Below are 21,198 nucleotides of genomic sequence, written 5' to 3'. Positions count from 1 at the left end.
AGTATGTGTAAGGCACTTGGTTCAATCCCCAGTACCACAAAAATATAAATCAAGTTGAAGATATTCACATGCTCCACATACCCAATACTTAGTAATATGATATTCCTTATATATATATATATCCTAGAACAGACTTTGGCAAGCCACATCCCACAGGCAAATCCTTGCACTCCTGTTTTTGCAAATAAAGCTTATTTGGCACACAATCAAGTAAGAGGTTATATGTGAAATGGTCTCAAAGTATCCCATCAGATTACTTATTGACAATGAAGAAAACAAAGGTATCTTTTACTATGGAGAAATCAGGTGTACAAAGTACTTGGACCAAAGTGATCAAATTTAGAATCACCAATAATGGATCAAACTATAATTATGTGTTTCTTGATGTGGTATTATTTAAAGAATACACCACCACCCATAGTACTCATGCCAAATATAATTTAAACAACATAATTGTGTCAGAACAACCAAATAAATCTGGAATGTTGGACATTCTATAAGATAAATATTCTCAATTCTTCCACTCTTCAAAAATGTTGTCATGAGGGATATAGCTCAGTGATAGAGTGCTTGCCTAACATGTATGGAGGCCCTGGGTTCCAACCTCAGTACTACACACACACAAATCTAGTTGTCCTGAAATTAAAAAATAGGTAAGGGGAATACTGCTCTAGATTAAAGAAATTAAAAAGAGAGGCCCATTCAATGCAATGTATGGCTTTTCTTGGGATCGTGGACCAATTTTTAAAAATACAGATGGAGAATACAACACATGGGGAAACAACTGAGGAAGTTTAAAAATGGATTATAAATTTTATATTAAGAATCATTTAAAAAACTTTTATGTCTTCATGTTACAACAGGAAGAAACAACCTCGTTTTTAAAGAGATGCATGTTGAAATAGTGATGAATACTTATAAACTGCAAGAGCAAAAAATAAAAATATGTGAATACATAGAGATTAAGCAAATGGTACAAAATGTTAAAAACCGGTAAATCTAGGTAAAGGATAAACACTGTATATTATTATGTTTTCTTTTAATTTTCTTGTATCTTTAAGCAGTTTTCAAAATAAACACTCAGGGAAAAATACCATAGTTCCTCAAACGCTTTCCCAGGACTACTGCTTAATGCCTAACTACTATGCATTGGTATAAACCCAATCTATTGGAAAAAGGTCAAAATCATCTGCCAATACCTACAAAGAATTTCAAAGAAAATGATTCAGTGCCAGGAAAGAGACCATAATTATCAATGCTATTTAGGGGCAGCCACTCCCACTAGGATGAATCCAGTTGCTGGGCTGAAGAACTAAATATTCTTAAAGGTCTGCAAGATTAAGGAGATTAAGGATATAAATCAGGAACTGACAGTTCAGAAAAAAATTGGCATATCAGGATTATGAAAAGTTGTTGCACAAGTATTCCTCTATCTTTTAGTCCTAAGTTTTTTTTTTTTTTTTTTTTGTCTGCTTCTACCATTTAGGTTATTTGCCTCACTTCCTTAATAAGCTTTCCTTGTTTACAGAGAGAAAAATGATCAGCAATGCTTACATTCCCTTCAACATTTACTCATCTGTCCTTAGACTAAATCCTCTCCTTTTGCACCAAAGGTTACCACTGAAAGGAATTTGAGGTATAAACCTCTAAAAAATATAATACTATACTTATACTAATTTACATAGTATACAAAAAAATGTCCTCAGTTCCTGCAGTCTGTTTTCCAATGGTCTTAACATTTTGGGGTTAAAGTGCCTTTTCATGAGTCTAATAAACCCTCATACTTTCTATTGAAGTAACCACATTATATCAACATATATAAAATATCACAAGTTTAATATACAAGAAGCCCATTCACACGGAATCTACTCATCTCAGGTTATCAATTTCTGCTTTTCATTTTTAAATGATAGCTTCCTTTTCCTTGCAAGTATTCTTCATAACTATTCAAAAGCCAAAAGATAATCCAGAATCAGAGATGTGGCTTGAGATTAATGTATACTATCCAAATTGAAACCAGAATATATTTATCATCTCTTAAAAAAACAAAAGCCAATATATATCTCCCATATATATTGACATAACTCTTTTTTTTCCTCTTTGACTTACACTAAATCCGTGCAATTAGACTCCCCCCCTCCCCCCCCCCCCCCCCCACACACAGCTATTTCTGAACACACAAGGTTCAGTCAGTAATCTAGATCATCAAACTCCAATCACAGTACTGGAAACAAAAGTATGTGGTGTACAGTCCTGAAAGTCAGAGCAAGTTTTATCAGCACTCCCACCCTTGTGAAGGAGTGGAATTACCTCTATCTCCTTGCTGGAAGTTCACAAGCTTGTGATTATTTTTTGAAAATGGCCATGAGGTCTTAAGTAAGTGAAAAGTTCATGCTTATAATCCAGCCTTAAGTTCCTTTCTCTCTGTAAACCAAGATTTGCTCATCAGACAACGGGGGCAAATGTTTAACCTAGAATTCAGAAAATCCGATTAATGCTGTACGTTACTAAAATTTACTCTTCCTGTGTGTATAAAGGTTTATTATTTTATTACTCAACAGCTCCTCAACCTTAACAATTGTGTCCCTCTAATAACAGAAAATAATTATTGAGGAAGAAGTTACCCGAAGACTGAATTTGAAAAAATAAAAAAATCTAAGTTGACTTTTCATTCTTCCCTACAGTACATGTATTTGCGCTAATAAATGTCTAAATTACTTTTCAGATAGATTACCATTTCCAGATCATCAAATCGGTATTCAAGGAAGAAATAACGACCTTTTTTTTCACTGTCAGCCGCAGGCTCGGTTGCTAGTTGAACCCCTATAGACACACTGAAATACAAGCACGCGGACACACACAGATTGTGCACATCTTTACAACACAAACCAGCAGCAGCTACTCAATTACGGACCCAAAAACCAGAAAAAGACACCCTTCACAAACCGCTATGGCAGAGGTCTCTTTCTTTGTCAGACAATTCCACACAGTTTTAAAGTCCCATTGCAACGCAGCTTCAATTACAAATCAACTCAGACCCAAAAGCACAGGAAGAATCACACAGGCAGAAATACAACCATACTCAAGGTCACTGAGACTCCCAGTCCGCCTGAGAGTCGCGATTACACACACCAGGAGCATGGAGAGGCACGCACAGAGGGTGCCGGGCAAATCCGAGGTTCTGACCAAGTCTCCTGGTACCACTCGGGGTCCTTCACTTCACCTGCCCGGCTGGCAGGTCCCACACTCATTCACACAAGGAAGAAATTCGGGATCACTCCGCGCCCACGGTTCGAACTGAGCGCGCGGCGCCTGCGCATCGAGCGCCGGCGGGAACTCCCAGAAGGCTCCGGGCGCGGCGCTGGGGAAGAGAGGGTTCCGGAGGCTGGCTCATCGAATCTGCAGAGGGTGAGTGGACCGCGCCCCCTAGCGTCCTGGCAGGCCCGCCACTGCCTTCCTGGCCCTAGACTACTTTTCCCAGAGCCACTTCGTGCGGAACTCGGCTTCATTTCCGTTTCTTCGCGAGAGTTGCGGAGAGCGGGGGGCGCGGTTCCTAGCCTCGAGAGAGGGCCGTGTCTGTGGGGGCGCTTGTTCTGCACCCCGGGCGGGCGACCCAGAGATCGGACTTAGAACCCGGGCGCCGTATCCTGGACGGCTGAAGTGCACGTCTATGAAGGTAAGAGTGTCCGAGATGCTGGGGCGGAAACGCGCGGAGGGGGCGTCGCAGGAATTGCGTGTGCGGCGGTGTCTCCGGCGGTTTTGTGAGCGCACCACAGCTTGCCTGGTATTGGTGATTGTGTAGACAAATGAGCGTGCGCGACGGTGGTTTGTGTCTGAGCGTTCGTGTGAGTCGTTTGTGACTGAGGGTTTATGACAGGAGATCGGCGTATGTGACTCTGTGATTGCGTACCTCGTATATAGCCGGTAGGGCTGTTGTGGCAGTGTTTGGGTTGCTCGCGTCATTTTGTGCGTGTGTGTGCCTGGTATCCTGTGTTTGGGGTTCGCCGGTGAGGTTGATGTGTATGGCAGCGTTGCTGAGACAGTGTTTATGACTGCGTGTTTCCTGGACCTGAACTTAGTTGTGTTTGAGTGGCTGATTGTGTGCCAAGTGTGTACTGGAAGTCTGCGTGACCGTTTATTGACTGTGAGAAGAGAGCAAAAGTGTCGCTCTGAAAGGGCGTCTAGGGCTGTGGGTACCTGTTCAGGAGCTTGGTTGTGCTTGTGTTCATGCCCCGTGTCTGACTGGACTTTAAGAATAGATGCCATAACACAATAACCTAACTGATGATTGTGATTGGCTGTTGTGACTATGGAAATGTCATTCTGTGCGACTTTGTGTGGTCATTCGTGTATTTTATATTCTGTGATCTTACATGAGTTTAGTGGGGTACAATGAAAAAATTTCGTTTTGGTATTTCTGGGGTACATGCTGGAGTGGAGTCTTGCGGATCATGAGTCCCGTGTGTCTTTTTGCAGCTCTGAGAACTTAAGTACTTGACCCGTTTTGACCACCGTGGCTACCCATTTCACACATGGCCTGAATTTCTTCTTTTCTGTATTGATCCTTGGTTCACCTTGGAATCTAAATTGAGTTTCTTCCAGGTCATCTCTCTTTAACTTTATAGCCCTAAGGAATTGGATGCAAAGAAATGGTAGGAAAAAGGAAGTTAGAAATTTGAGCCTGTGTGTAAAGAAAAGGAGTTATTTCCCAGCCACAGACCTAATCTTGAGAATTTTAGAGCTGATAGCACCTTCAGGACTGGTCACTTGGAAATAGAGCAGGGTTCCAGGAGTGGGAATGCTTGCAGAGGGAGTGATGAAAGAGCCAAGGACAGTCTTTAGAACCTCTGATAAGCCACTGCAGTGCTCAGTCGCCAGTGGACACCTTTGAATCCAGAAGTAAATTCTGGCTCAAGACAGCTTGGGCCCTTTTTGATACAAAAGGTGCAAAAGTGTTGTAATCTCCTTTTAACTTGCCTTTCTGATAAAGAGGGATAGATTGTGGTATAGAGGATGAGGGTGTGTTCTAATTTAGAGTATAACTCAAGTAAATCCTAGTGTCTCATTCCATTTTCTTTTTCTGAGAATAGAGACAAAAGGAGGAAAGAATGACTGTCACACACTCAAAAGCAAAGTTCAAGGTGAGTATATATTGCCTCTTTGTTTCTTGAACTGTCTTTGTGTTTTCAGGACACAGGAATCTTTGTTTTCTTTTTGCAATTTCCTACTTAAATCTTAGATGGTGGAAGGACAAAGCAATTTTTTGCAGGTTGAGAGCAAGAAAAATGTGCAATTAACTGTGAGGATACTTCCCAGTAGTGGTTAAATTTAGGAAGAATGGATTTGATATCCATGGTTTTGAAAATGAGACCTCTATTTTTATTTCCGATACAACAACATTCATTTTTAAACCTTTTTTGGGGTTTGCTTTGGGTTTGTTTGAAATTTTCAAACAGAAATAAGAGTGTAATGAACCGTTTTGTGCCTAGTTCAAAAGGTGTCATTTGCCAATCTTGTTTCATTATTCTGCTGTCTGTTCAGAATACTTTTTGTCTTTTGGTTTATTTGTTAACTCTTGGGCTATTTTAATGTGTGTTATTTCATTTTTTAAAAAAATTTTGTTTTTGTTGTAGATGGACATCATGCCTTTATTTCATTTGTTTTATTTTTATGTTGTGCTAAGGATTGAACCTCCTCACATGTGCTAGGCAGGTGCTCTGCCACTGAGCTATAGCCCCCCACCCCCAGTCCCTGTTATTTCATTTTCAAATAGTTTGAGGATCTTCCAGAGAGATCTATTGATTTCCAATTTTATTCCGTTGTGTTCAGAGAATACACTTTGTGTGATATGAATCCTTTTAAATATATTAAAATTTGTTTTATGACCTAGAATTTGAGGCATCTTAATGTTCCGTGTGCACTTGAAAAGACTATTCTCCTTTGTTGCTGGGTAGAATGTTTTATAATTGTCAGCTAGTTCCAGTAGATCTATAGTATTGTTTAAATCTTCAATATCTTTACTGGTTTCATTTCTTGGATTTATGTTTCTCACCTTGTAGTTTCTATCAGTTCTTGCTTCACCTATTTAAAACTATGTTATTAGGTACATAGAAGTCTCAAATTTATGTCCCAGTGGTGAATTAACCCTTTTTTCTTATGAAATGTTCTTCTTTGTCCATGATAATGTTCTTTGTCTGAATATCTCCTTTGCTGATATTTAAAGCAAGCACTCCAGCTTTATTTTCATTAGTGTTAGCATGGTATGTCATATACATATGTTCTCTGTACTAGGAATTGAACCTGGGGGCATTCTACTACCAAGCTATATTCACAGCTCTTTTTTATTTTTCTGAGACATGGTCTTACTAAGTTGCCCAGGCTAGCCTTGAAATTGCTATCCTCCTGTCTAAGCCTCCTGAGTTGCTGGCATTATAGGCATGTACCACCACAGCCAGCTTATCCTTTACTTTTAACCTATTTGTGTTTTGATACTGCAAATGCGTTTCTTTTTTTTTAATCCTCCAGTCAGTTTTAATGAATGGTAGTTCTTATATACTGTGTTACACTAGTTAAGATTAAAGATTTTCTAATAAATAATTTCTGACACAAAAATTGCTTCCTTTCATATCATCTAAAGGTCCACTCCAAGGTGAGAGAAGAAAAGACTAGGGCCTGAGTTTCTTGGAGAAAAATCCCTAAGTTGATATGTTCCTTTTTTACAAAGAAATGGGGCAGGGAGAGCCAGTTCTAACCCCAAAGAAAGATGATCAATAGGCAAAGAAGGTGAAGGTCCTGCTTCATAAAGGAACTACATCCTGGGCTGGGGAGATAACTCAGTTTGTAGAGTGCTTGCCTTGTAAGCACAAGGCCCTGGGTTCAAACCCCAGCACCGCAAAGAACTACATCCTTAACCATAGCTGCTCTTCAACAGAACAGTGGCTCAGAGGTTTTTTTTTTTTTGTGGCAGAGACCCTGGGCTCCACTGGGAACCTTTCTTCTCCCTCTACCACCAACGGTAGTGGGCCAGGGCTCGGTTCACCGTGGCCGTCCTGTGCATGTTGTGCTTCCTCTTGATCACGGGGCCCTGGTTGTGAAGGGCTTGCAGCAGCTCATGTGACAGCTTTCGGGGCATCAGTGTTCGCTGGTGCTTGTTCTTTTGGCATTCAGTGATCACACACTTCATGGCTAGGAAGCAGCGCCATCGGTCAGCTAGGGGCAGGGGGACCTGGTAGAAATGGCCACCCTTGAGGATGGGTACCAGCCCAATTACAGGCTCACAGTTTTTCAGTGCCTGGTGGAAGATGGTATAGGGATTGTGTTCAATGGTAGCCTGTTCCTTTCCAGAAGTAGCATGATACTTCTTGAACTGCTTCCTTTTCACCCATTCCAAAGTCTGGTTCCTGAGAGACCTGGCTAGTACTTTGTTTCCTCCTTTCATCATCATTTTGGTAAATTTACTGATCACCGGGTCTGCAAACACAGAGCTTGTTTTCATTGCTGGGGCAGTTTTGATGAGCTGAGTTTTCATGAGCTCCTGGTCGTATTTCTCCTCCTCGGTGAGCTCAGCCACAGGCTTGCAGTATTGTTCTTTGTCAATTAGGGGATCCCTGAATTCAGGACCATAGCGGCTCCACCTCACCTGGGTTTGCCCTAGAAGCGAACAGACAGCTCGCAGCACACCCGGCGACAAGCCCGACCTGCCTCACAGAGCCTTCAGTGCCGGGGGCAGCCTGCAAATGTATTTCTTGTAGACAGCATATAATTGGATTTTGTGTTTTTATCCAATTTGGCAATCTTTTTTTTTTTTTTTTTTTTTTTTTTGAACCAGGGATTCAACCCAGGGGTGCTTAACCTTTGGGCCACATCCCCAGCCATTTTTAATATTATATTTAGAAATAGGGTCTTGCTGAGTTGCTTAGGGCCTCACTAAGTTGCTGAGGCTGGCTTTGAACTCAGAATCATGATTGTAATCCTGGGATTACAGGTGTGCCCCACTGTATTCAGCTGGTAATCTTTAATTGAAGTACTCAAATCATTTATATTTTGTGTGATTATTGATGTGGTTTGGTTCATATTCATTATCTTACTATTTGTTTTATATTTGTCCCATTTGCTTTTTATTTCCTTTCCCATCTTTCCTGCCTTCTTTTGGATTGAGAGAGAGAAAGAATCTTAAAATAACCATACCAGTGTTTTTACTAGCCATGTAAATACAGAAAAACTATCAAGATCGCTTGGAGTTGACTAGGATAACCCACTCGGGATGTTTAATCATTATTAAATTAAAAAATTACTGTGTTTTTAAAATCACCTAAACTAAAACCCCTTGTATGGCTAAGCTACCAGTTTAAGACACAGTTAGACTCATTTGTTTCATTTTGCTTTCCAGTTTTAGGGATTGCTTTCTTCCTACTCAGATTTATTTTGCTTTCAGATTATGTAACACATTTACACATTTACAAGGGCAAAGCCATAGAACATGGTGAATTTGGACATGCCTGTGTCAATTCCTATTTCCTCCACCCTGCTTCCTTCTTCCCTCTATAACTAACTGCCTGTACTTCTCATTGTTTTTTCTTTAAAAAATTATATATTGGGGTTGGAGATATAGCTCAGTTGGTAGAGTGCTTGTCTCATAAGCACAAGGCCCTGGGTTCAAATTTCCAGCCCAGAAAAAAAATTATATATACATACATGTGTATGTTTATGTGAATGTGTTTGTATGTGTGAATTATGCAGTTTTATCTCTGCATTCTTAATTAAAAGGAAGCATTTGACATATACTATTCTACACCTTCTTTTTTTCACACATCTAATATTTCCTGGAGATAATTATATAGCTGCTTGTAAAGAGCTTCTTCATTCTTCTTTATAGCTGCATATTCTGTTGTTTGGGTATAATAATTTATTCAGTGAGTCTCCTATGGATAGGCATTTTTTTAAACAGTGTTTTGCCATTGCATAATGTAGCAATCAGTAACTATATATTTGTTTTTTATTAGTTTATCTTTGGGGACGATTTCTTATCTTTGGGGCAGATTTCTAGATGTGACCTACTTTTAGTTTAATACATTTGGCATAAACTACCTGAATCATAATTCTGAAAAATAATAAAATTGGTAACCACGTATGGTGTCACACACCTCTAAAATCCCAGCAAGTTGGGAGGTTGAGACAGGATGATCACAATTTAAGGCCAGCCTAGGCAATTTAATGAGATCCTGTCCCAAAATTAAAAAATGAAAAGGTCTGGGAATGTAGTTCAGTGGTAAAGCACCCCTGGGTTCAGTCCCATGTGCAATAATATTAATGCTAAATAAACTGTTACATTCATTTTTCTTTTTCCCCATGTTTTCTTCTATTACCTAATTTTGCCGGGGGGTACCAGAGATTGAATTCAGGGGCACTCAACCACTGAGCTACATCCCAAACCCTATTTTGTATTTTTTATTTAGAAACAGGATCTCGCTGAGTTGCTTAGCACCTCCATTGCTGAGGCTGGCTTTGAACTCATGATCTTCCTGCCTCAGCCTCCCAAGATGCTGGAATTACAGGCATGTGCCACCACTCCCAGCTCCATTACCTAATTTTAAACAAGTTTTATTAGAATTTCTTCTGTTAAATCTTGTTTTTTTCTACAAATTTGGTGACAATCTCTCTCCTCTTCTCCTTCTCTATTTCTCTTTTAGTTTAGTTCTGAGGATCAAACCCAGGGCCTTGCACATGCAAGGCATGTACTGAGCTATATCCCCAGGCTAAGAATTTCATTTTTAAAACTATTATATATCCTTTTTTAGGATTTCAGGAAGCTGCGTTTTCTGATATCAAAGTAGAACATGTTCACGGGTATAATTTTTAAAATACAAAAAGAAAACAGCAGTTATTGAAAAATTGGTGTCTTCTGAAATAAATCACTGATCACATGTATACTCCATCTTTCAGGGATTTTAAAAACTTTTTTTATAGAAAAAAATCAAAACATACAAAAGTAAAAGTATAGTGCAGTGCATCCCCATGTATTTTACCCATTATTCAGCTTCAACAAATATGAATTTGTGGGTAAACATATTTAATATATAGCTCTTCTGCTCCCCCCCTTTTTTCCTTTCAGTGCTAGAGAATGACCCCAGGGCCTCATGCATGCAAGGCAAAAACTCTACCACTGAGCCACATTCCCAACCACTGCGTAGGTTTTCTTGAAGAAAATTCCAGATATATCATTGCATTCATAAATATTTGAATACATATATCTGGAAGATAAAACTATTTTTTGTACCAGGGATTGAACCCAGGGGCACTTAATCCCTAACCCTTTTTCATATTTTACTTAGAGACAGGGTCTCGCTGAGTTGCTTAGGACATCACTGAGTCTTGCTAAGTTGCTGAGGCCTCCTGCCTCAGCCTCCAGAACTGCTGAGATTATAGGCCGGCACCACCATGCCGTGCCAAATCTTTTTAAATAAAGTGTATAAAATGTCTCATCACTACTCTAAAGAAAAAAACCTCATTATCTGTAATGTCATCAAAAAGCCAGTGTTTAAATTTCCCTGTTGTACATAATTTTTTAAAACATTTTATTAGAATCAAGATCTGAACAATGTCTGTTTGTTTTTGACAGTAAGGGAATTGAACCTGGGGCTTTGTGCATGCTCAGCAAGTGCTCTACTACCGAACTACATCCCCAACCCTCCATTTATTTATGTAGTGTGATAGATTTCTTAAAAGTTTTTGAATCTGTGGGTAATTCCACTCTCCTTTCTTGCAAGTTCCACAGAGTTCCTTATGGAGAAACTCATTTTCTAGATTTTGCTGATTGCCTGTGATTTAATTTAACATCTTCTTCTGGCCCGCACTTCTTGTATATATTTATAAAGACTTAATCATGTTCAGGTTTGTTTGTTTTACACAAATCCTTCATACGTGGTGATGTACATAGTCTTTGGTTGTTGTCCTTTATGTGATTTCCTTTAGCAGCCATTGATATCTTATTTTCTCGGGGGTTATTCTACTTCTGTCATTTCTTCTGCATTCATGGACTGTGATATTTTTGTGAAGGGAGTCATCCCCCCTTAAATCAAATTAAATTGCATGCTAACTTCTTAACATTAGAGTCTAAATTGTTCTTTCACTTTCCTTTTTCTCCTAGTACACCATTAGCATTTAAAACTATAAATCTTCCTCTAAATACTGCTTTAATTTCAGGCCACAAAATTTGATAAGTGTGTTTCTGTAATCTTTTAGTTCAACATATTTTATGATTTCTTCTCCGAACCATGGCTTATATATAAGTATGTTAAATTTCTAAATATTGGAGCTTGTTCTATACCTCTGATTTTTATTAGTTTCTTTATGAATAACGTGTGGACACAGACTAGAGAATATCCTCTACATCATTCCATTTTAAAATATTTATTCATTCCTGTTTTGTGACTTAGTATCTCATTTATTTGGTGACCTTTCCATGTGTTCTTGAAAATAATATACTTTTGGGCCGGGGTCGTGGCTCAGTGGTAGAGCATATGTGTGAAACACTGGGTTCGATTCTCAGCACCACATAAAAATAAGTAACATACAGATATTGTGTCCATCTACAACTAAAAATATTTAAAAAAACAGATCTGTACTTTCTATAGTTGTTAAGGAGTCTGGCTTCTTCCAAAATTGGATGTGTGAACTCTTAGGCTCCACCAAAAGCTATCCTTGCAGGAGAAAACTGTTCTCCCCTTACCAGACTGAGTATACATTGACTACATTGCAGTTTCCAAAGAAAGTTGAAGTCAAGGACTCAAGCACTCCTGGCCATTCATGCTCTTATGCTTGTCTGCATTTCTATCCCAGGCCCCTCTATTAGGAGGCACTTTAGCCAAGACATCCTTATGGAGGGAAAGAGGTAAAAGCATGGAGACATTTTTTCCCACTGTGAATCAGTACTTACCTACTCCTACCCTACCCGTCCCTATCCCACTCCCCTATTCCTAGTCCATAAGATGCCAGAAGCCTTTCATTCCTGCTCCCTTGGCAGTATGATTCCCTGTATTAGTGCTATTCTGTGGGGGAAACTTGAACATTTCAGGAGTTGCTGCTTTTTCTGGATTAGCCTCTTGCTAATGATCAGTAAATAATTAAAGATTGGACTGTTACTTTCATTTTGGCTTGTTGCCTTACTCAACTGTCCTGATACCTGGCAACTCCACTCTCTCCAGCTCAGCCTAGCACAGCTTTTGACGGTCACATGTGGCATTCTATTGTGTATCAATTATGTCAAGGAACTTGATATAATCTTATATAAATCCTCTATATTGTTATTGATATTTTTTGTTGTTAATTTGTTCTGTTTTTTTTCTCTAGCTTTTTTTTAATATTGTTTTTTTTGTTGTTGTTTGTTTGCTTGTTTATTTTGGAGATGGAGTCTTGTTATGTTGCCTAGACTGGTCTTGTGCTGCTGGGCTCAAGCGATCCTCCTGTCTTGGCCTCTCAAGTCGCTGGGAGTGTAGGCGTGTATCACTGAGCCCAGTTCCAAGATATTTTTGGCAGTCCTGGGTATTGAATTCAGGGCCATTATACCACTGACTACCTCCCCAGCCCTTTATTTTGAGATAGGGTCTCACTAGAGTTGTCCAGGCTCATCTCAAACTTGTTATCTACCTGCTTCAGTCTCCTGAGTAGTTGGGATTACAGGAGTGCATCACCACACCTGGCTTCTAAAATGTAATTTCTAATTGATTGTGGATTTGGCTCTTCCTACAGTTCAGTTTAGTTTCATGTATTTTGAAGCATTTATCTATACATTGAAGATTGCTGTGTCTTGATGGATTGATCTTCCTTATCCCCAGTATTACTCTTTGTCTTGATAGCTCTTTTGTCTTGTATTAATACAAGCACACAAGCATTCTTATGCTTAGTATTAATGTAGCATTTTTCTCACCATTTTACTTTCAATTCATACATGTTTTTATATTTAAATTGTATTCCTATAAAAAGCATATAGGTGACTGAACTTGCTTTTCTTGTCTCTCTTTTATTGAAAGGTGTGTACTATTCCTAATACAATTTAGTTTAAGTCCAACCAAGAATGGAGTGTCTGTGTATAGCCCCTTTTGAAGCACTTTTGAAGTTCAACTTATCTAAATTTGTGTTTCTACCTCTCTGGTGAATTAAAAGACATTATGATTTTTCATTTTATCCGAGTTTCTTTTGTGATTGTTAGAATGGGCCGAGTTATCTCTTGTACATTGCTAGATGTGGAAGAAATGGAAATTCCAGTTAAATATTTATTGGACACCTATGAGTATCAGTGATTCTCTGCAGTGGCAGTAATTCTCTAAGTGGGATATTTAAGAAATATTTTTGGGTGCTTTCGAATGTTAAAATAACCGGTTGAAGGGAAAGGCTTCTAGCTTTGAGGTCATAGATCTAGATCAGAGATTAACCCAACTTTTTCTATGAAGGGCTAAATAGTAAATATTTTATGCTTTGTGGGCCAGATGATCTCTTTTGCAGCTATTCAGCTCTACCACTGCAGTGTGAATGTAGCTAAAGATAATACATTTAAAAATGAGTATAAGTGTACTCCAATAAAATTTTATTTACAAAACTACTTGATGGGCAGTCATTTGCCAACTTCTGCTGTAGATGTTCTCTAGTACACAATAAAGAATTGTCTATGACACAATGAGGACCATAGCTGGAAAAAATGTGTTTATAATTATTTGGATCTGAAAGCTCTCACCTAAAGCATTTTTGTGAGTTTTTTTTGTAAAGGCTAAATTGATATATTATCTTTTTGTTGGTTGGTTTTATTGTTAGGTGAATTTTCCGTGAATGCAACTATGTTTTGAGGAAAGTTTGTATTTCATTTTGTTGAGAAATGTACTGAGATATTTTTCGCCATTTCAAAAAGTCACAGCACTGATGGCAACATTGCTTTAAATATTTAACTTTCCAGCAACAAATATTTGCTCTATTTGTAGGTAATGCATTTCTGTATATTCTACACATACACCTGAACACACATACACATTTTTAGCTTTTGTTTCAAAATGCCAAATATAAGTAAAAGGTGCCAAAAATAGTCAAATATTTTCATCTTATAAATAGAAGTTTATTCAATATAATGTAGTTATATATGTTCATTAATATATTGAAATATAAGTCATTATCTATTTTTATATAATATATATAGATATATTATCATTTCAAAATTGCTAGAGAAGTTATGTTTTCTTTTGACTATAGAGAGCATTCATTTTGACTGGGGTAAGAACCAGCATCTATGTCTATCCCCCTTAATATATATTTTGGGTGTGGGAATAAGAGACAGGAAGAAAAGAGCAACATAGATAATTCTGATTTAATCCTTTGGAGCCTTGCAGAAAACCTGGTCTCATGGTTCTGTTTTCTCCTCCTCAGCTCTGCTTTTTCCATATTCTGCACCACACTAAGATAGGAACCCAGAAGAGGAATGGTCATTTCTTGCAGCTCTAAAAATCATGTCTCAGGTGACTCAGCATTTCTTTGTACCCTCTTTAGTTACTTTTTATAGGGCATATGTGTTTTAGCATTCCTTATTCCTGTAACTGCCTTCCTAACTAACCCCACTTGGCAACTATACTCCCCATTTTGTCCCATTCTTATAACTAATAGTGTCTTCCATAACTGTGGACTTCTAATCTAACCTATATACCTATTCAATAATCCTCTGAGCATCTGTAGACTAGGAACACAAGGAAAACTGATGTAACAAAAGCAAATTTCTCTGATTTTATGATAGAGAAGTATGTTAAATGATACCACCCATGATAAATCCTTCAGTTTCTCTTTAGACCTAGTCTCCCAGTTAGACAAGATGGGAGTTGGTCTTCACTGGGCTCAGTCCTATATGTGGCAAGAGCTCATGATTTATAAGGGAAAGGCTTCTAGCTTTTCAAAATTTTTTTCAAAATTAGGCATGTGTTTAGGCACTGAATGGGAAGAATGTATAATTGATTAGCACTGGTAATTGAATCATTTTGAAATTCAACATTGTGTGCTGATCTCAGACATGTATGCTTGGATTAGCTTTTCCACCTCTCTCTCGGTTAGAATGAAGAAAAGGTAACAGGCACAGTGGCACATGTCTATAACCCAGCCACTAGGGAAACTGAAGCAGGAGGATTGTAAGTTTGAGGCCAACTTTGGCAAGTTAATGAGACCCTCAAAATAAAAAAAATGAAAAGGACTGGGACTGTGGCTTAGTGGTGCAGTGTCCATAGGGAAAAATGAGGAAAGGGTACATTTAGGAGTGATGAATAGTAACAGAAAGATCATCATCCACTTGCATAACTTAGTGAGAATTATAAGCACAACTAAAAAGTACTAGCAACTGAGAAATACTTGTGAGTTTATGTAACCTAAAATTTTCAAATATGAGCACTTATTAAGTAAGTTAGATATATTCATTATATGGAGCTATTCTGTAGCCTTTAAGAAAGATTAAGTTACTGGTGACATGGGAAATATTTTATGAGGTAATATTCTGATATAATGAGTATGAGACTTCAATTAATTCTTTAATATTATAAAATCTTGTTTTATAAGATTTTACAGGATATTTTCCCAATTATTTTTCTTATTCCTTAAATACAGAAAGAGAAATTTGCATTTGTGATAAAATATATGGTAGACAACTTACATTTTTACAGGATACTTGTATGTGCTACATCTTTTAATTGAGACATTGCATTTACTTTATTAATTTGAAGACTTATCTGTATAATGAGATGTTCTTTATGAGGGAAAAATACAACAGGAATAATTAGGAACATGTTAGCATTTCAGAATCACCCGTTTCTTTACTGTCTCTCCCATGTCAGAAACTTCCTAGTTTGTTTTCTCTGTTGCCTCCTTTGTAAAATGCCCCTCTTCACTTCCTCCTTCACTGAAAAACTATTTTATTTATTTCTACAACTCATACTGTGTTTGTTGTTTCAGAGATCAGTGATGTTCAGGGATGTTGCAATTGACTTCTCTCAGGAAGAGTGGGAATGCCTGGACTCTGCCCAAAGGGATTTGTATAGAGATGTGATGTTGGAAAACTATAGCAACTTGGTGTCCCTAGGTAAGGATATCCATCGCTTGTATCTCGGAATCTAGATTTAGAATGGCTGCTTTCTCTGCTATTATTTCAAGGCTGCTTTTAAATAATTTACTTTTATTTTGGCACGGGGGTGATACTGAGGATTGTACCCAGGGGCACTTAACCACTGAGTCACATCCCCATCTTTATTTGTGTGTGTTGATTTATTTATTTTAGACAGGGTCTCACTAAGTTGCTTTAGGCCTTGCTTAATTGCTGAGGCTGGCTTTGAACTTATGATCCTCTTGCTTCAGCTTCCTGACCTGCTAGGATTATAGGCGTGCACCACCATGCCTTACTTGACTAAATTTCTTACTACTCTGAAAGGAATGTTTTGAAATTATGGAAAGTAGAATAGTTTTATAGTGTACCATTACCTTCTCTATCCTTGAGAAAGCCTTTAATGCTGCCTTCTGATACCTATCTTCCTGTTAGCTTCCTTGATGATCAAGGAGCTAGATTTGAATTCTGGGGCACTTGTAAATATTGTCAGAAAAAAGAGGCTATACACTTTTTGCTTTAGATCCACTGAAAGGGCTCTGAATAATTAGTAAGCCCCAGTCACAAATTTAAAAAACAGATGCAGGAATGTATAGTTTTTCAGATCAGAAGAGCTTATATGATTTGTGTAGTGATAGAGTGGATCAATGAATTTTATTAACAATTCAAGTAAACACAATATATTACCAAACACATTCTCTTATACTTGCTTAGTAGTTGAATACTAGCTAGTTAAAAACTTAATATTTTACATTGAATGAATGCTAGAATCATCTTTTATTGGAAAAAGCTTAGGACAAATATATAATTGTCTAAGAAAGTTTTTTTTTCTATAGCTTTATGATAAGGAATAGAGCCTATATCAGAACTTTTAATAAGTGATCTGACCTAGATGATCATTTTATTGTACTCCTTGCATCACTGGAATATAACTGTCTCTTACCCTTTCATTATTTGTTCATCTGAAGGCTTTATAGTTATTGATATAATCCCATGCAGTGCCTGTGTTGTATGGGAAAAAAGAGCTATGATTTGAGAAGAAAAGCCAGGACTTTTCAGTATGTTCTCCCTATGGAATTTCACCAATTCCCTATTTCTTTTACCTGTTGTTCTCTTATTATAATCTTCCCAATTTCAAAGGAAAGGATGGCTCTACTTCTTCCCCAGTGATAACCCCCTTTTTCCCCCTCCCTCTCTCTTTTTTTTTTCCTTTTCTATTCTTTGTTTTTCTGGTGCTGGGGATCAACAGGGCCTCATGTGTCAATTCTGTAAAGGAGTCAGCTCTCAAATTTACAAAAATTTAGACTTAATGTCATTGTCTCCACCTTTTCAAATGTGTTCATTTATTCCATAGTACTTATTGAAGGCCTATTCTGTGCCAAGGGTCTGAAGCAGGCTTTGGGGGAATAATGACCTAGACAAGGTTCCTTCTCTGCTGGAATCTAAATTCTTGTGGGACAGATACAGAATAAATAAGGAGACAAAAAACACGTTTATGTGCATGCATGTACACATATATATATATACATGTGTGTATATACATATATACACATATATATGCACATATGTATGTATACATCTATTTAATAAAACTAGAGCAGTTAGTGGTAAGTACTATGAATAAAGTGAAGTAGGGTAAGCAAATAATAAGGGGGAGTGTGGTGGCCCAATTTAGAGAGGAAGATTTTGGAAAAGCCTATCTGAAGAGTATGTTTGAACTAAGACTTGACAAAGTAAGAACATGATAAAACCAGTATCTGGGGAAAAAGAATTGTAGGTAGGTAGAGTAGCAACTTTAAGACCTTGGGATAGGTATTAACTTGGTTTTAGGAGGAACAGAAAAACACTTCTAGATAAATGGAATTAATTTCTTGATTAAAGACAATCAAGAAATTAAAAAAAAAAAAGCTGAAACTTTATTCTCTAAGGTGGTGCCCTCTGATTCCTAACCAAAGTAAATGCAAATCTTCTCTGGAGAAAAATAGGAGGCCTTTAGAATTCTCATGAATTAAGATCAGCAGAAGGTGAGCTCACAAACATTATAACACTGGAAAGAAAACAGGTCACACATGAGTGATACATAACCTAAAGAAACAACAGATTAAATGTCAAAACTTTTCATATTGGAATTATTAGATATAAGCTGTAGGTTTAATGTTTAAAGAAACAAATCACAAAAAGGACAAGTAATGAATAAGGAAGAGATTTGAAAGAGAACCAAATAAATACTTTCTAAAGTTTCTGCTCTTCTTTAAAATAATCATTAAAAGATTGATAAATTTGCATGAAATTATCCTCTATCAAAAGATGTCATAAAGAAAGTAGAAGATGGGCTCTTTCTCAACAAGATGGCCACCAGCAGTACCCACAAGTACTCCCGCCCCTCTGGCCCCAACCTCAGTCCCAGCCCCAGCCCCAACTCTCATACTAGCTCATGCTGCAGCTCCAGCTTCACCCTCAGACATCGCGGCCGCACACCAGGCCAGACCCTGGTCTCAGCACAAGCCCTAGCTCAGACCCTTGTGCCCTCCCTGCGGGTCCTGCTCTCTCAGTGCCCTTCTTCCTGCGACCATGTGGTCAGGCTGTACCCCGTCATTCTGGCCTCCATCGTGGACAGTTATGATCAACACAACTGCAGCACTGCTTGTGTTATTGGAACTGTGCTGGCAACTGCTGACAAGCACTCAGTGGTGGTCACCAATTGCTTTTCAGTGATACAGTAAATCAGAAGATGAAGTGCCTGTCAACATGGAATTTGCTGAGAACATGTATGAATTGCACGAGTCTCTCCAAATGAGCTCATCCTGGACTGGTATGCCACAGGCCATGACATGACAGAGCACTCTGTTGATCCATGAGTACTACAGCTGGGAGACCCCTAACCCCATTCACCTTACCATGGACACAAGTCTTCAGAATGGTCACATGAGCATCAAGGCCTATATCAGCACTTTAGTGGGTGTCCCTGGGAGGACCATGGGAATGATGTACATTCCTCTCACAATGAAATACGCATATTATGATACTGAACACATTGGAGTTGACCTGATCATGAAGACCTGTTTCAGCCCCAACCAAGTGATCAGATTCTCTAGTGACTTGTAACAAGTGGCAGGGGTATCAGCTGGCATCCAGGATGCCCTGAGTGCTGTGTTGCAGTATGCAGAGGATGTGCTGTCCGAAAAGGTGTCAACTGATAATACTGTGGGCCGCTTCTTGATGATCCTCGTTAACCAAGTACCCAAAATAGTTCCTGACAACTTCCAGACCATGCTGAACAGCAACATCAGTGACCTGCTGATGGTGACCAACCTGGCCAGTCTCACAGTCACAGATTGCCCTCAATGAGAAACTCGTAAACCTGTGAATGGGCCCCAAGCAGAACTCCTCCCAGTCTGACTTTCAACCCTACACTCAGAATGGAGGAGAAATGGTTTCTTTGTGGTCTTGAATCACACTGAGTCCGTCAACTGCTTGTGACTCTGAATAAACACACCCTACCTTTTGTAACTGAAGAAAAAAAAAAAAAAAAAAAAAGGAGTAAAAGATATGCTGGGGTTGTGGCTCAGTGGCAGAGGGCTTGCCTAGCATGTGTAAGGCACTGTGTTGGATCCTTAGTACCACGTAAAAATAAATAAAACCAGGGTATTGTGTCCGTCTACAACTGAAAAACAAAAAAGAAAGTAGAAAAACAAGCTGTGAATTAGATGAAAATACTTAAGATGCATATAGACAGGAGTGAAATTGGTTACCAGAATATGAAAGGATTTTATAAGAAAAATTCCACAAAAGATATTTTTGGGCAGTTGAAGGAAATGAGAAATAGCTAGTAAGCATATGAAAAAGTGGAAATGCAAATTAAAATCACAGTGAGTTAATGTTTCACATGCTATAGATTGGCAAAAATGAAGAAATCTGACACTCCTAATCATTTGCAACATTTGAAGATGAAAGTGCTCTATACTTCATTATTCACAGTAGCCAAAAAGGAGGAATAACCCAAGTGTCCGTGAACTGTTGGACACTGATAAAATTTGGTATATCCTTAGAAAGGAATATTATTTAGCAATAGAAACTTAAAGTTCTGATACATGCATCAACTTGGATGAATCTTGAAAACATGATTAAGTAGAAGCCAACAAAAATCTACCCATTGTATCGTTGCATTCCATACTAGGCAAACCTGTAGACATATAAAGTAGACTACTGGTTGCCCACCCTTGGGGGGCAGTGACACATGACGAATAGTGAGGAGTGGGGGAATGGTAAGTGACTGCTAATAAGCATAGACAAATTTCTCTTCAGGGTAAGAAAATGTTAAAAAAAAAAAATCAGATCATTGCACAACTCTATCAGTATAATAAAAAAAAAACAGAATTGTGTACTTTAAAAAAATGAACCATATGTCTGTAAATTCTGTCTCAGTAGAAAACTGTTTGGTATTTAAGTGCTTTGTACTGTAATATGTAATATCAGTTGGCATAACCACTTTGGAAAACAATTTGGAAATGGTTTCTAAACTTGCATGCACTTTAAAAAGTTGGGGTCATCTTAAAAACTACAGAGCCCAAGCCACACCCCAGATCAATTAAATCATAATCCATGGTCATAAGACAAAAGGTCCTTATATTTGTAAACTTCATAGATTATTCAACTATTTAGACATGTTTGATAACTACTGCAATATAGTATTATCTGAGAATTTTTTTAATTTTAAGGTTCACTCCATTTAATTGTTATTGCCAATAAGCTTAGATTTGTCTCCGTTTTGTTTTTTCTTTAATTTTCTATGCTTTTTTATTCTTTTAATCAGTATTTAGTTTGGAAGATATATACTATTTATATACTTAAAAAATTTTTTTAGTCATAGGTGGACACAGTATATTTTATTTATTTATTTTTATGTGGTGCTGAGGATCAAACCCAGTGCCTCACATGTGCTAGGTAAGCACTCCACTGCTGAGCTACAACCCCAGCCCACTGTTTATATACTTTTAAAGATTATCTTTAAATTTTCATCTTGTGCACCTAAATCCTTGTAATGAAAATAAAATTTTGTAGTTTTATTAATTATAACAGTAATT

General features: G+C 37.9%; 2 protein-coding genes and 1 pseudogene across 8 annotated transcripts in view; 2 read left to right on the top strand and 1 right to left on the bottom strand.

Moving 5' to 3' along the window:
* The first annotated feature begins 3,546 nt into the window (after nt 1–3,546).
* Nucleotides 3,547–21,198, top strand: part of LOC306649168 (uncharacterized protein) — a 41,393-nt gene continuing 23,741 nt past the window's right edge. The window contains exons 1-4 of one of the 6 annotated variants that reach the window (XM_079119928.1): nt 3,547–3,676; nt 5,091–5,141; nt 14,410–14,498; nt 15,970–16,096. In XM_079119928.1, the coding sequence (XP_078976054.1) occupies nt 14,490–14,498; nt 15,970–16,096 (136 nt within the window). In that variant the 5' untranslated portion in view covers nt 3,547–3,676; nt 5,091–5,141; nt 14,410–14,489. The other 5 variants (XM_079119929.1, XM_079119930.1, XM_079119932.1 and 2 more) reach the window with 5 other exon arrangements.
* LOC306647653 (small ribosomal subunit protein uS7m-like) lies at nt 6,946–7,758 on the bottom strand. Its single transcript, XM_079117177.1, has one exon. The coding sequence runs from the start codon at nt 7,526–7,528 to the stop codon at nt 7,004–7,006; it is 525 nt and encodes a 174-aa protein (XP_078973303.1). The 5' UTR covers nt 7,529–7,758; the 3' UTR covers nt 6,946–7,003.
* LOC306647684 (eukaryotic translation initiation factor 3 subunit F-like) lies at nt 18,443–19,554 on the top strand (annotated as a pseudogene). Its single transcript has one exon. The product of its transcript is annotated as a eukaryotic translation initiation factor 3 subunit F-like (transcript).

This window comes from Sciurus vulgaris, assembly GCF_902686455.1.
Source record: "Sciurus vulgaris genome assembly, chromosome: 17".
Classification (NCBI taxonomy): domain Eukaryota; kingdom Metazoa; phylum Chordata; class Mammalia; order Rodentia; family Sciuridae; genus Sciurus; species Sciurus vulgaris.
This window is presented reverse-complemented; position numbering and strand designations above follow the sequence as displayed.

Coding starts and splice junctions, on each gene's coding strand:
- LOC306647653 (XM_079117177.1), bottom strand. CDS start 7,528: ATGAAAACTCAGCTCATCAAAACTGCCCCAGCAATGAAAACAAGCTCT.